General features: G+C 41.1%; 1 protein-coding gene across 2 annotated transcripts in view; it reads right to left on the bottom strand.

The window, feature by feature from the left end:
• HSDL2 (hydroxysteroid dehydrogenase like 2) overlaps nucleotides 1–14377 on the bottom strand; it is an 82592-nt gene that overhangs the window by 30600 nt on the left and 37615 nt on the right. For both annotated transcript variants that reach the window (XM_077251194.1, XM_077251184.1), the window contains exons 6-7: nucleotides 3326–3429; nucleotides 473–571 (exon numbers count right to left, since the gene is read on the bottom strand). In XM_077251194.1, coding sequence (XP_077107309.1) covers nucleotides 473–571; nucleotides 3326–3429 — 203 coding nt within the window. The remainder of the gene's footprint in view (nucleotides 1–472; nucleotides 572–3325; nucleotides 3430–14377) is intronic.

Raw genomic sequence — 14377 nt, 5'->3', positions numbered from 1 at the left:
GCATCTGAATCGCTTTAAATTTCACACTGTATTATACTTCAGTTTTGTACATGACAGAAAGGAGTGTTACATAACAGACTGTTCTCTGCTAAATGCAGAATTTGATGGACATACTGGGACGCTGCCTTCATGTTATGACATTTAAATCTGGGTAATAATAGCAAGATGGATCTTCATCACATGGAGAGGCACTGTTCATTCCAGACACAGAAGCTGAATAGAATTAGTACAGAAACCATACATTTATGGTTAAATAATAAAAGAAACAGAGCATCATAGGGCACTGCCAGATGTTGTGACCAGGGTGCTGCGGCAGAGCAGCCAAGACTCTACCAAGTTGTGGCAGGCCATTAGCCACACGACTGTGAAACAAGGCTGGCCGGCAACTGATAATCGCAGGGGGCAGAGCTTCGGTCACACTGCCAACGCACCGCCTGGCCCTACCCTCACACAGTAAGATAATACATCTCACCTGTTTTTGGCCACAAAGCATTGACGGCAATTTCTCCTTTAAATTCTTCAGACATTCCAAGAACACACATGGACATTCCATACTTTGCTATAGTATATGCTGAAACACAGAAACCACATATTCACATATAGAGCATATTAAGTATGGTTTTCAGCATACATTCATGATTGCATTTCAGGTATACTGATCAGGTTTCTCTAGTGACTTATGACTTGTATACTGGCAGTCCTATAGACAATGAGTGGAGCAGTAGTGCATAGGTGTGGCCCCACTCCATTCAAAAATGGGACACAGGACCCTCATGCACAGGGTTACAAGCCCTAGTGATCATTCATCACCTATACTGTTTATGAGTGAGTATATTGTTGAATAGCCAACCCCTTTAGGTGTACGGTCTCACACTGTAGCCAATTTCAAAGTGAATTAATGACTGCATGTTTTTGCAAGTAAAAGAGCTATTTGAGAGCATACATGGGTAAAATCTCCCCATTATATATCAGGAAGCTGAAGTACAGACTATTAAATTAACAGTACGAAAAAGATTCTCTTTGCAAAACTTGCCTCATATACCGAGTCAAGCAAGTGTAAAATAGGTTGACCTTATTGGTAGTATTAAAGCATCTAATCAGCGTGTGCAGAGGTCATTGTGAAGGGAGGGGGAGCAGGGTCAGCTGTGACATCACCTATTGTGATTGGTGTATATAACCTGTGTATAGAGGTGTTACTGGTCATTGGAATCCTTGTCCATCATGTTAATAAGACTTTTGAAATAACAGGAAGTATGTCTAAAATAACCCCAGTGGCCATTGAGAGAATTGTAACATTTCCAGTTTATTTATTTTGTTAGATCGTGAAGTAAAAAAACAAAACACACTATTGCCAAAAACATTTAAAGCGTAAGCAAGATTTAAACAGCGAGTCATTTTCGGATAATGCATTTCTTTTATTGGATAAAGAGGACCTATTATTTTATTAGGTTTGCAAAAAGGTAATAGGCAACCAAAGTTTAAAAAAAAAAAAAAAAACATCTAACTTATTATAAGTGAAATTAAAGTATAACCCTAAAATGTTCACCTTAATTTAGAGATAAAAGCTTTAGCCCATCTTAACAGCTAAAATGCCTGACATAAAAAAAACAACACTTATCTCGTAGATCAACTATATCCCTCCGATCCTGGTGTTTCTCGGGAGGCAGTCAAGTGACATCAATATGTCATATATGGGCAATCACCAGTTACTGATCAGAAGCCGGCTTCACAGTTTCATCAGAATGGATATCTGCTCTGACAAAAAGCTAGGCTGACCAGCAGCCATTATTGGCTCCAGTGGCCACATGGCATAATGTCACGTGACTGGCGGGAGACTCCGCACACACATCAGAGGCATTCCAGGAGGCAAGTAAACTATTTTTTCCATTTTTTTTCCCATGATGAACAGTATACCTTTTATGAATACGTACAGTAGTGGACAACCCCTTTAAAAGCGTAGACAAATTGACCTGAAATTAACTCAACATGCAGTAGTGAGCAGTCAAAGTCTAAGACGAGGCAAGCGGTCCTGTGTATGGGAGAGAGAGCTGCTGGCTCAACCATAGTTTATCCGACAGCAATCTAAGTTGCATACATTATGTAATACTTCATTATTAACAATAAAAGGTGGCTATCTATGTATAATGGTTTATGGAATGGGTGGAGGAGGATGATGCATTACCTAATAACTCTCACAAGAAGCAGCAGAGACACAACTGAAGTAAACCCTGTCACAGCTTCTCCCCACATGTACCTCTGTGCATGTAATGAGAGACTTGGGTTCACTTATTACATGCTGCAGTCTCCCACTCCGGCACATTTACAAGCAGCTGTCCCCTTTAGGGTATGTGCACACGTTAAGGAATTTTCGGGTTTTTTCGCGTTAAAAACGCTATAAAAACGCATAAAAAACCGCATAAATATGCATCCTATCATTTAGAATGCATTCCGCTATTTTTGTGCACATGATGCGTTTTTTTCCGCTATTCTATGCATTGGGAAAAAACGCATAAAAAATGCATGCGGATTTCTGGTAGAAATGTCCGGTTTTTGTCAGGAAATTTCTGCAAGAAATCCTGACGTGTGCACATACCCTTACCTTGGCTGCCTAGCACACCGGGAAATCGCATTATATTGCTAAAAAACAATTTGCTGTATGAAGCAAAGTGCAAACTTGGCGGGACAAATTCATCTGCTCACGCTCTGTTTATTAGGATGTATTAGTCAATTAATTTCCCAGGTTTGATTTTGGCAAAGTATGGGTTCTCCTTGTATTCCATTGATCAGCGACTCACAAACTAGTGTAATTGATTTCCATTTAACATTAAGATGTTATAGAGCATCAGCTCCTCCCATCCACAGTGAGCGCCTCCCAGAGGAGCAAAAAAGAACATAAGAAAGTAGACGAAACCGTAAGGCTGAATCCACAAGTCAACATTATACAGAACGTGCTCGGGATGCAATTCAGGGCTTGACTACGTGTCCCCTGAACCAACAGCCTTAATTGCATACTTGAGATGTTCGTTAAAAATCAGGAGACCCACAATAGGGATGGGAATTGCAACCGTATAACATGGATGTGCAAATTCAACCTAATATGAAGGAAAATCCTCAGATCTGCTAAAGTGATGTATACAATTTCACTGCCACTTGTGTTTTCTCAGACCTGAGATGTCCTCTATTACTCTACATGCTGAAATTTTTTGTAATAACTTTATTTTATAATTTGACAAAATGATAATATAGATTATTACGTATGATCAATCCAAAACGCAAAAGGAGGAATTTTTTATCTGTAGGCTTCTTCTAAAAGGCTATGACTTACCACAGTGATTTTTGAACCAGAGCGGGTTCAGGTTGAGTGGAGGGCTTAAAGTGAGGATATGTGCTACTTTGCTTTTCTTTAAGTAAGGGATGCAGACTTTTGATCTGAAAAACAAAAAAAGCGTACACATTTTGATAGGTAATACACAGAGGTATAGGATTTATTGCAGTGGTGCAGCTATACGATGCATAAACGATGTAGTAAGTGAGCCTGCATTAGAAGATTATCACCCACTACTGGCACCACTCATCTAGGAGTACTTAGTGGTAACTTTGGAATGCTTTTTTCACATCCTGCTGATTTTGAGACCATTTTTTTCAAGATACATTGTAACTCAGTGGCGTATTTAAAAATAGAAAATTTGTGTTTCTTTATGAAAGCCTTGGAAATTTGGTAACATTAGCAATTTTCAAACTTGAATTTTCATGCACTTATAACATAATTATGATTATAATCATACCATACAAAATAGTTAATACATAACATTTTTACCATTTGTCTACTTTCCATCATTCCTTTTATTTTGTTAGGTTATTAGAAGGGTTTAAAGTTTAGCAGTAATTTTTATTTTCGCAACAAAATTTACAAAATCTATTTATTTATAGGTCTGTTGGCTTTGAAGTGACCTTGAGGGACCTGTATGTCAGAAAAAGTAGAGATACCATTTTAAGAAGTGCACCCCTCAAAGTATTCCAAACCACATTCAGGAAACTTGTTAACCCTTCAGTTGCTTTACAGGAATTAATCGAAAATGGAATAAAAATTAAAATCTTAACTAAAATGTTGCTTTCATCTCAATTTTTTCTTTTTCACAACCTGTGTTGAGAAAAAAAATGCACCAAGAAAATGTATTAAGCAACTTCTACTGAATGCGCAGATACCCCTTGTTTGGTTAAATCCACATTTTGTGCACACAGCACAGAATGAAAGATGCAATATTTGACTTCTGGAAAGCAATTGATGCTGCAACTAATTTTGGATACAGTGTCACATTTGTAGTCCCCAAAGTGCCAAACCATCAGAAACTCCCCACAAAGGACACCATTTTGGAATTTAGACACTTCAATGAGTTGATTTAGTGGGATGCTGGTGTAAAAGTTATCAATGTAGAGGAGGTGATAACCCTTATCCAGCAGTGGGTGCAGCAATTCCCACACAATTTTCCCACTCACCACCAGGATGGGGGGGCATTCAGGGGGGTTAATCTGGGTGTCCTTCCCCTTGTAGACCCTAAATCTGTGGGTGTACCGAGGTACTCTCGCACAGCTTGTACAGCTTTATTCCGTACCTGGACCTCTTACTGGGCAGGTATTGTCAGAATTTTAAGTGAAGTGAACGAGACATTCATCAATAGTGATGTCCCTCTGGGGTGTGTACGCCTCAGCAAATTTTCTGCTGAAGTGTTCAACCACTGACCAAATTTTATATAGACGATCAAAGTTTGCATCGTCTCGGGAAGGACACTGCGCATTATCACTATAATGCAAAAATCTTTGGATCCCTTCAAATTGTGTCCTTGTCATGGCCATGCCGAATACCGGTGTACTGTAGAGAATATCAGTGCTCCAGTACTGACGAATCTCTGTTTTTTTTTTTATTATGCCCATATGCATCACAATTCCTCAAAATGTCATCATCTCTGCTGCATTTACGGGGGTCCATCTGGCGTATGATGACGTGGGATTTTGGGTGAAAAATTGTGGGGCATGCAGGTTTGTCTCAGCCACCATAAGATTTATTATTTCATCACTGAAAAAGAATTTGAAGAAGTCAATTTTAGTGAGGCCTGTGGTGTCAAACTGGATTCCTGAGCTGCCCATGATGTCAAACTGGATTCCTGAGCTGCCTATGAAATCCGGAATGATGGGCTGATAATTTTCGGGGGGTGCAATATTGCTGCAAGAGTTGCCTGGGTCCTAGGGCGCCTTGTTGGGGGTCCTTCCTCGGAGGAGGAGGAAGAATAGAGGAATGTGGGATCTTCCTCACTGGCTGAATCCGTGTCGGAAGCAAGGATGGCGTAAGCCTCCTCTGGTGAATAGCGTGTTCTTGAAGAATGGGCCATTATATTTTTTCCCAAACCCCAGGGATGTGTATGTAAGTGGTGCTTTTACACGTGTAATGTGTGGGGCTTGTGCAATAGGGTACTCTTTATTATAACAAAATGGAGAGAAAAAAGTAGAGAGATAAAATGTAGAAAAGAAAAAAATGAAAAGAAAAATCAGATGTAAAAAAAAGTTTGTATAAAAAAATACAGACGTTCAATACACTAATGCCCTCCCTATAAAATTACCCGACGCAACTATTTATTTTTTTTTTTACAAAAGAAAAACGGACGTCACCAACAATGTGACGTACGCTCCCCTAATGCACTAGCTAAAAATGTACTCGACGCTACTACTTTTTTTTTTTTTAACAAGGGAAAAACGGACGTCACCAACAATCTGACGTAAGCTCCCCCAATGCACTTTTTAAGCAAGAAAAAAAAAAGCTACCTCTTTACCTACGTTTTTTTTTCTAAAACTAGATCAGTCGTCACTAAAGCTGTGACGCCGGCTATACTAACACTACCTCGCTGCCACTAAAACTACGCTGTGCATTTTTTTCTCTAAAACAAGATTGGCCATCACTAACGATGTGACGCTGGCTACGCTACTTTGCTACGTCTAAATCTACACTGTACTAACTACTCTTATTTTTTTCTAAAAAAAACCAAAAAACAGTCGTTGCTTAGACTGCGGCGTCCGCTACGCTAAGTAGCTGAAAAAAAGAAAAAGTCCGTGACGCAGGCTCTGATCAGCAGCAATACTGATCAGAGTGCTGCAGACACAGAAAGAGCACGAATGCTCTGCGCAGGACGCCACGCACAGGGAAAAAGCACAAGAGTGCGCTAAAAATTCAACGGGAAGGGGGAGGGGGGTACTGGAACAGGGATGGGGAAAGGGGATATCACCAAACACTGACTACGCTACTTTGCTATAACTAAAACTACACTATACTATTATTTTTCTCTAGAAAAAAAATTGGACGTCGCTTAGACTGCGACGTCCGCTATGCTAACTAGCTAAAATAGAAAAGTTCCTGTGGCGCAGTCTCTGACCAGCAGAGATACTGATCAGAGCGCTGCAGACACAGGAAGAGCACGAATGCTCTGCGCAGGATGCCGCGCACAGGAAAAATGCGCAAAAAAGTGCGCAAAAAATTCAATTGGAGGGAGGAGAGGGGAGAGGGGGGAGGTGCTGCTGCTCTGATCACAGATGAGTCACACAGCAGGCCGATGCAGCACAGCACAGATCACAGGAAGATTTCAATTGAGCAGCACACAGAACAGGAGGGCAGGAGATCGCAGGGACGATCGCATTGGCCACCAATGGATTCTCCCTCTCAGGTTGAACAGAGGGGCTGGAGAACTGCTCTGCACACCAAATCTGAGGTAAAGATGGTGTGCAGGGTGGTGATCCCCATTTTAGATTAGGCTACTTTCACACTAGCGTCGTGCACTGCACGTCGCTATGCGACGTTGCAGCGCAGCGACGCATAGTGTGGAAGCGCCACACAACGGGGGCAGCGGATGCTGTTTTACATTGCATCCGCTGCCCCATTGTGATGTGCGGGGAGGCAGGGGCGGAGTTCCGGCCGCGCATGCGCGGTCGGAAAAGACGCTATCGACGCACAAAGAAACGTTACATGTAACTTTTTTTGTGCCGACGGTCCGACGCACGACGGTTGCGACGTGTGGCAATGCGTCGCACTGCGTCGCTAATGCAAGTCTATGGAGAAAAAAGGCATCCTGCAAGCACTTTTGCAGGATGCGTTTTTTCTACAAAACGACGCATAGCGACGTGCAGTGCACGACGCTAGTGTGAAAGAGGCCTTAACCCCTTTGGCGCTGATTGGCTGAACAATAGTTTCTAGCCGATCGGCGCCATAGGGGTTAATCAGGTGAGGTGACGTCATGATCGCCCTAACCAATGTGACGGCCGTGATTGGTGCTGTGTCACACAACACCGATGACAGCCTGTCACATGCTTTTTTTTTTTTAAACTTTATTGGTAACATTGCGGTGATTGGCAATCACTGCGATCGCCGATGCGGGGAGGCGGATCAGCCCCCATGGTGACCCATGGTCTGCTGTAAGGAACAGTAGCCATCCTATCCAGATCACGGCGCGATTCATTGCGGTGACCGTTAATAGCAGCGCCGTACTAGTACTGCGGTTTGTGGGAACATAGTTCCCGCAGAACAGTACTGGTACGGCACACTTCGGGAAGGGGTTAAAGGGAACCTGTCAGCAGGATTGTGAACAGTAACCTACAGTGTCTGGTCAGCGCCATTATACTGATTGAAATGATACCTGGGTTGATGAAATACGTCTTGTGGTTGTTGCGTAATCTTTATTTTCATTTTTTGTTAACCCCTTAAGGACGTTTTTGCGTTTCCATTTTTTACTCCCCTTCTCCCCAAGGCCATAACTTTTTTATTTTTTAGTCAAAATGGCCATGTGAGGGCTTGTGTTTTGCGGGATGAGTTGTACTTTTGAATGACACCACTGGTTTTACCATGTCATGTACTAGGAAACGGGTAAAAAATTCCAAGTGCGGTGAAATTGTAAAAAATAAAAGTGCAATTCCACACTTCTTTGTTTCACTTTTTTACTATGTTAACTAAATGCTAAAACTGACCTGCCAATATGATTCTCCAGGTCATTACGAGTTGATAGATACCAAACTTGTCTAGGTTCTTTTTTTATCTAAGTAGTGAAAAAAATTCAAAACTTAAAAAAAAAAAAAAAAAACACATCTTCTGATACCCGTAGCGTCTCCATTTTTCATGATGTCAGGTTGGGTGAGGGCTTATTTTTTGCGCGCTGAGCTGACATTTTTAATTATACCATTTTGGTGTAGATACAATCTTTTGATCACCCGTTATTGCATTTTAATGGCGATCAAAAAAAAAATGTAATTCTGGTGTTTTGACTTTTTTTTCTATCTGCGCCGTTTAACAATCAGGTTAATCCTTTTTTTTATTGCTAGATCGGGCAATTCTGAACCTGGCGATACCAAATGTGTATGATTTTTTTTTTAATTGTTTTATTTTGAATGGGGCGAAAGGGGAGTGATTTGAACCTTTATTGTGTGTGTGTGTGTGTGTGTGTGTGTGTGTGTGTGTGTGTGTGTGTGTGTGTGTGTGTGTGTGTGTGTGTATTTTTTTTTTTTCTTTACTTTTGGCATGCTTCAATAGTCTCCATGGGAGGCTAGAAGCTACCAGACAGAACTCGATCGGCTCTACTACATACAGGCGATGCTCAGATCACCTGTATGTAGCAGAATTTCTCACTTGCTATGAGCGCTGACCACCAGGCAGCGCTCATAGCAATCCAGTAGTGAACCATAGACTTCTCCAGGAGACCTCTGGTTGTCATGCCGATCCATGGTCATGTGAGATGGGCGCCGATGGGAGGAGGCAATGATGCGCTTCCTGTGCGCGCATGTTAAATGCCGCTGTCAGAGTTTGACATTGGCATTTAACATGTTAACAGACGCAGGTAGATCACGATTCTACCCACGTCTGTTAGGGGCACATGTCAGCTGATCAGATCAACTGTTATGTGCCGAAAAAGGTGCGGGCTTACCGCCAGAGCCTGCACCAAACAGGGGAAGGTGTCCAATGACGGACTATGTCCGTCAATAGAAGTTAAGGGGTTAATGTTATAACATGTTATAATGTTATGCCAGGCAGGCCTGGAGAGGGGGCTCTGCATGTGTTGCTCTGATTAGGTATTCATAATGCAGACTGCTGACAGGTCACTGACCCCTCACTGTTTTATGTGCCAATAATACATTTTCTTCATGTTATTCAGCTAGGAAAAAGAAAAAAAAAAAATTAAAATGGCGCCCGCAGTAGCTGCCATCGGTGTTTATAGTTGTGATCTGATAGCTGAAAACAAAATATACTTGTTTTTTGCAGGATGGGTTGACGTTTTTAATGGTACCATTTTCATACACATGAAATGTTTTTGATCGCTATCTATTCCGATTTTTGGGAGGTAGAATGATTAAAAACCAGCATTTTTTTTGGGAGTGAAGTTAGTCATTCCGCATGTGGTAAAATTGATAAGGCAGTTTTATTCTTTGGGTCAGTACGATTACATTGATACCTCATTTATATTTTTTTAATGTTTTTACACAAAAACTATTTTATAGAAAAAATAATTATTTTTGCATCACTTTATTCTGAGGGCTATAACTTTTATTTTCCCGCTGATGGAGCAGTATGGCGGCTTCTTTTTTGCGGAACAAGATGGAACAAGATGGCGTTTTCAGCCGTACCATGTTTATTTATATCCGTCTTTTTGATCGCATTTTATTGCACTTTTTGTGCGTCGGTATGATGGTAAAGTTTTGTTTTTTGCCTATTTATTTTATGGTGTCCACTAACTAGTGGGACAGTTTTATAGGTCGGGTCAATCCGGATACCATTTTTCTTATATGTAAAAGATACCAAATATGTGTACTTTTATTGTTTATATATATTTTTTTTCATATGTATATTTATTTATGGATACAATATATCTTTTATTTTAATATTTTTACAACTATTAAAATGTTTTTACTTGCTTTTTTTTACTTTGTCCCATTATGGGACTATCATTTTTTTGCAGGCTGATCGCTTGTATAGCATGGGGATGCAGCGGCATCCCTATGCTATGCAGATGGTCAGCTTTGCACTGACAAAGTTGCTGATCATACACTGCACATGATCAAGCAACTTTCCTAGCTCTGGTGACCTGGATGTCGAGTCACCATGGCAACGATCAAGACCCCGTAGGACCTCCGTTCCAAGGGCAGAGGGGCCGTCATCCCTATGCCGGCTCCTGGAATGCTGCGATCGAGTTCGATCGCAGCATTTAGGGGGTGAAAGTGTCCAACACACAGGCTCTCCATGCATGTGCTGTGACAGTGACACAGCGGCGACACATGTAGCTGCGGTGTCAGACAGCTGATCTGCCGGCACGCTCCATGTATCGGGTGCTCTCTGCAGCTTATTCGCCAAGCGCTATAGCTTGCCGAATAAGCAGGGACTCGATCAACTCTAGTTAGGACCCATCAGTTTTGAGACCACCTTGGCGTTGGTTGATGGGCATGCATGAATGTGCCAAATTATACGGTAAATGTCTCCTTTTTTCCTAGTATTCAGAAGCAGTATTGATATTCCTATTTCATATTGACATGCTTTAGAACCACAGAGTGCAACTTTTTTTTATTTAACATTTCGTCAAAATCTGGAGTGCCGACACTTCCAAGGTTTCAATGCGGTGGACTCCAGGAAAATGGCCGACGGAGGCTGTGCATGCACACAATGAGATCTCTGCACAGATCGAAATCTGTGCATGCGCTGCCTCCTCACTGCATTAAAACCATGGAAGTGCGGGATTTTTTTCACAAAATATTGACAGAGCCCCCCCATCGAACACACCCTTCTACCAGCCCGAAATGGGACTCGCAGCATCACCCGGCAGTTTTGCCTCTCCCAACACCTCCTGTGTGACCCTGCTCCACCGCCACCCTCCCATCAGTAAGTTGAATTCGGACTATAAGACGGACCACCATTTGATGGATTTTTTTTTTCCCGTACCTTCCTCCTGAAAATTTGGGATGCCTCTTATGGTCTGGTGGGTTTTTGTAGCCTGAAAAAATATGGTATTTATAAGATGGAATTTCTAATATCGGTTAAACAGACTGCACAATAAAGAGATGTGATTCAAATGAATGAATTCTCATTGAACAAACTCTTTTACATTCTATTGTTTCTAACACAGTGTACGCATAACAAAACCAAACAAGCATTCTTTGCTAAACTATACAGGATAAATGAGAAAACTCAATTACTTCTGAAAGATGTCAGATTGTAATAAACTCATTTAGATGTGTACAAGTACCGTAATATGGGATCACAGTCATGTCATCATTGAACAAATAGATTATCATGAATGGACAAGGTAAAGACCCTGCTCTTTTATGAAGATCTGAATTAATTATAGTTATCTGCTGAAAGCTAGAGCATTCTGCATAGAATTCACAACAAAGTGACCATAAAGTGCCAAACAAAACATCAAATAACTAATGCTAATCAACTCCATAAATGCAAGTTGTGTTCAAAACCGAGTCTAGCCAATAAATGCATAAATCTTAGAATTAAAAATAAAATAATCTGCACCCAATTCAGTAACATTAAGGACCCTGACACATGAACATTCTAACTGGAATGAGCGCTGTCCAAATTTTTATAGAAAAGCACACTGACCCATGTATATACGTATACCCGATTTTGCGAGCACCGGAGCTTTGCGTGAGTGATCGCCGCCAGACATTCAATCAAAAACATACAGAGCACAAAATACTGATGACAAAAAAAAACAATGTGTGTGCATGAGATTTCTCAAATCTCATAGGCTTTGCTGGTACTGTGAAAAGCAGCTGAAAATTAGCATAAAACGCATCAAAAGATGCAGCAAAAACGTCCAGTCTGAATTTAGCTTTATATGGCACTCCTTCCTTTCGGAGCTTAGCATGGTGCCTAAAATGTATTTCCTGATTATATGTAGGGTATTGGCGCACACACTAATTTTTTTTTTTTTTTTACACAACAGAGGTACATTTTTACCTACTAGTCCTTAGAAACAAAAAAAATTTGGGGCCAAAACATTTTTGTGGTAAAAATGTAATTATTCTGTCTTCGCCGCACAATGGTATAAAATTTGATGAGGCACATGTGTTAATATGATCACTGCACCCCTAGAGAAATTCATTGGGGGGGGGGGGGGTGGTACTTTGAAAAATGAGGTCACAAATTGTGGGTTTCTGGAGTTCTTGGACATCAGGGGCTTGGCCAATACCATTCCAGCAAAATCTGAACTCCAATATGGCGCTTCTTCGCTTTTGAGCTTTGCACTGTGCCCCAAAAGTAGTTTTTTTACCATGTAAACGGTATCAGTTTACTCAGGAGGAATTGCACAACAAACTTTGGGGTCCATTTTCTCCTGCTAGCCTTATGAAAATGAAAAAATTTGGGGCTAAAAATATTTTTGTTTTTACAGATCAATGTTGTAAAATTCTGTGAAGCACCTGAGGGCTCAAGGTGCTCATAACATGTCTAGATACATTCATTGAGGGGTTTAGTTTCCAGAATGGGGTCCCATGTGGGGAGTTTCGACAGATCAGGGGCTCTCCAAACGCGATATGACACCCGCAGACCATCAGTGCAATGTCTGCATTCCAAAATTCACTCCTTCCTTTCTGCTCTCTGCCATGTGCTCAAACAGAGGTTTCTCCCCGCAGCTGATGCTTCCTCTTCATATTCAGTTTGTCTGAAGGCAGAGACAGTGACTCCAGCGCTGATTGGGTGCCAGGCATCACATGTTATTCCACCGAATCACAGTCTCGAAACTGCGAGGGAACGGAGCTGGCATGCTTTATTATTTTATTGGGACATAACATTTAGTTTAAGGACGGGTTGTCTTAGTAGTGGACAACCCCTTTAAAGGGAATCTGTCAGTAAGATCAACCCTCCTAAGTCATCTGTATAGGGATGTAGGTCATAGGAAGGGGAATAAAATGGTTCCTTCATATCTGCGATCCGATATTACCAAGAGAAAGCCACATTTTTCTTATATGTAAAAGAGCTGATCTATGGACCGATATGGATTGGTATTAATTTATAAGGCTGGAGTCACACTAAACGTATAAAAAAAAAACAAACAAACAAAAAAAAAACCAACGGTCCGATTCTCACTGCTGAGAGTTGCATGAGCGTAATGCGAGTACAATCCAATTTTTCACACTTCGAATCCAATTGCAATGCAAGCTTTTACATAGAGAATTGCTCTGTCATTTACAGTGGGGGAAATAAGGACATTAAAAATGGATTGTGGCTGGGTCTTCCAGCAAGACAATGACCCAAAACATACAACCAAGGCAACAAAGGAGTGGCTCAAAAATAAGCACATGAAGGTCATTGAGTGGCCTAGCCAGTCTCCAGACCTTAATCCCATAGAAAACTTATGGAGGGAGTTGAAGGTCCGAGTTGCCAAGCGACAGCCTCAAAATCTTAATGATTTAGAGATGATCTGCAAAAGAGGAGTGGACCAAAATTCCTCCTTACATGTGCGCAAACCTCATCACCAACTACAAAAAATGTCTGACTGTTGTGCTTGCCAACAAGGGTTTTGCCACCAAGTATTAAGTTTTGTTAACCGGAGGGATCAAATACTTATTTCTCACTGCAAAATACAAATAAAATTATATAAATTTATGCAATGTGATTTTCTGGATTTTATTTTTGATATTCTGTCAATGTTAAAATTACCCTACCCTTAAAATTATTGACTGTTCATGTCTTTGTCAGTGGGCAAACTTACAAAATCAGCAAGGTATCAAATACTTATTTCCCCCACTGTGTATACACTACCGTTCAAAAGTTTAGGGTCACTTAGAAATTTCCTTATTTTTAAAGAAAAGCAGTTTTTTCCAATGAAGCCAACATTAAATGATTCAGAAATTCACTCTATACATTGTTAATGTGGTAAATGACTATTCTAGCTGCAAACGTCTGGTTTGTAATGCAATATCTTCATAGGTGTATAGAGGCCCTTTTCCAACAACCATCACTCCAGTGTTCTTATGGTACTTTGTGTTTGCCAGCTGTGTAAGAAGGCTAATGGGTGGTTAGAATACCCTTGTGCAAGTATGTTAGCACAGCTGAAAACAGTTTGGCTGATTAGAGAACCTATAAACCTGACCTTCCTTTGAGCTAGTTGAGAATCTGGAGCATTACATTTGTTGGTTCCATTAAACTCTCAAAATGGCCAGAAAATGCCGGATTACTTACCGGTAATGCTCTTTTATAGAGCCCACGACACCACCCACTAGAGAGAGAGGGGATCCGCCCCAAGGAACAGGAAACCTACAGAGAGATAAAAGGGGCGGCCCCCCTCGCTCCTCAGTTGTATTACAGAGAATAGGAGGAACCGCCGCCAGGTTTTAGCTAATAGGCTCC

Source organism: Ranitomeya variabilis, chromosome 1, assembly GCF_051348905.1.
Source record: "Ranitomeya variabilis isolate aRanVar5 chromosome 1, aRanVar5.hap1, whole genome shotgun sequence".
Classification (NCBI taxonomy): Eukaryota; Metazoa; Chordata; class Amphibia; order Anura; family Dendrobatidae; genus Ranitomeya; species Ranitomeya variabilis.
The sequence above is the reverse complement of the archived record's forward strand: the minus strand, read 5'-3'. Positions and strand labels throughout refer to the sequence as shown.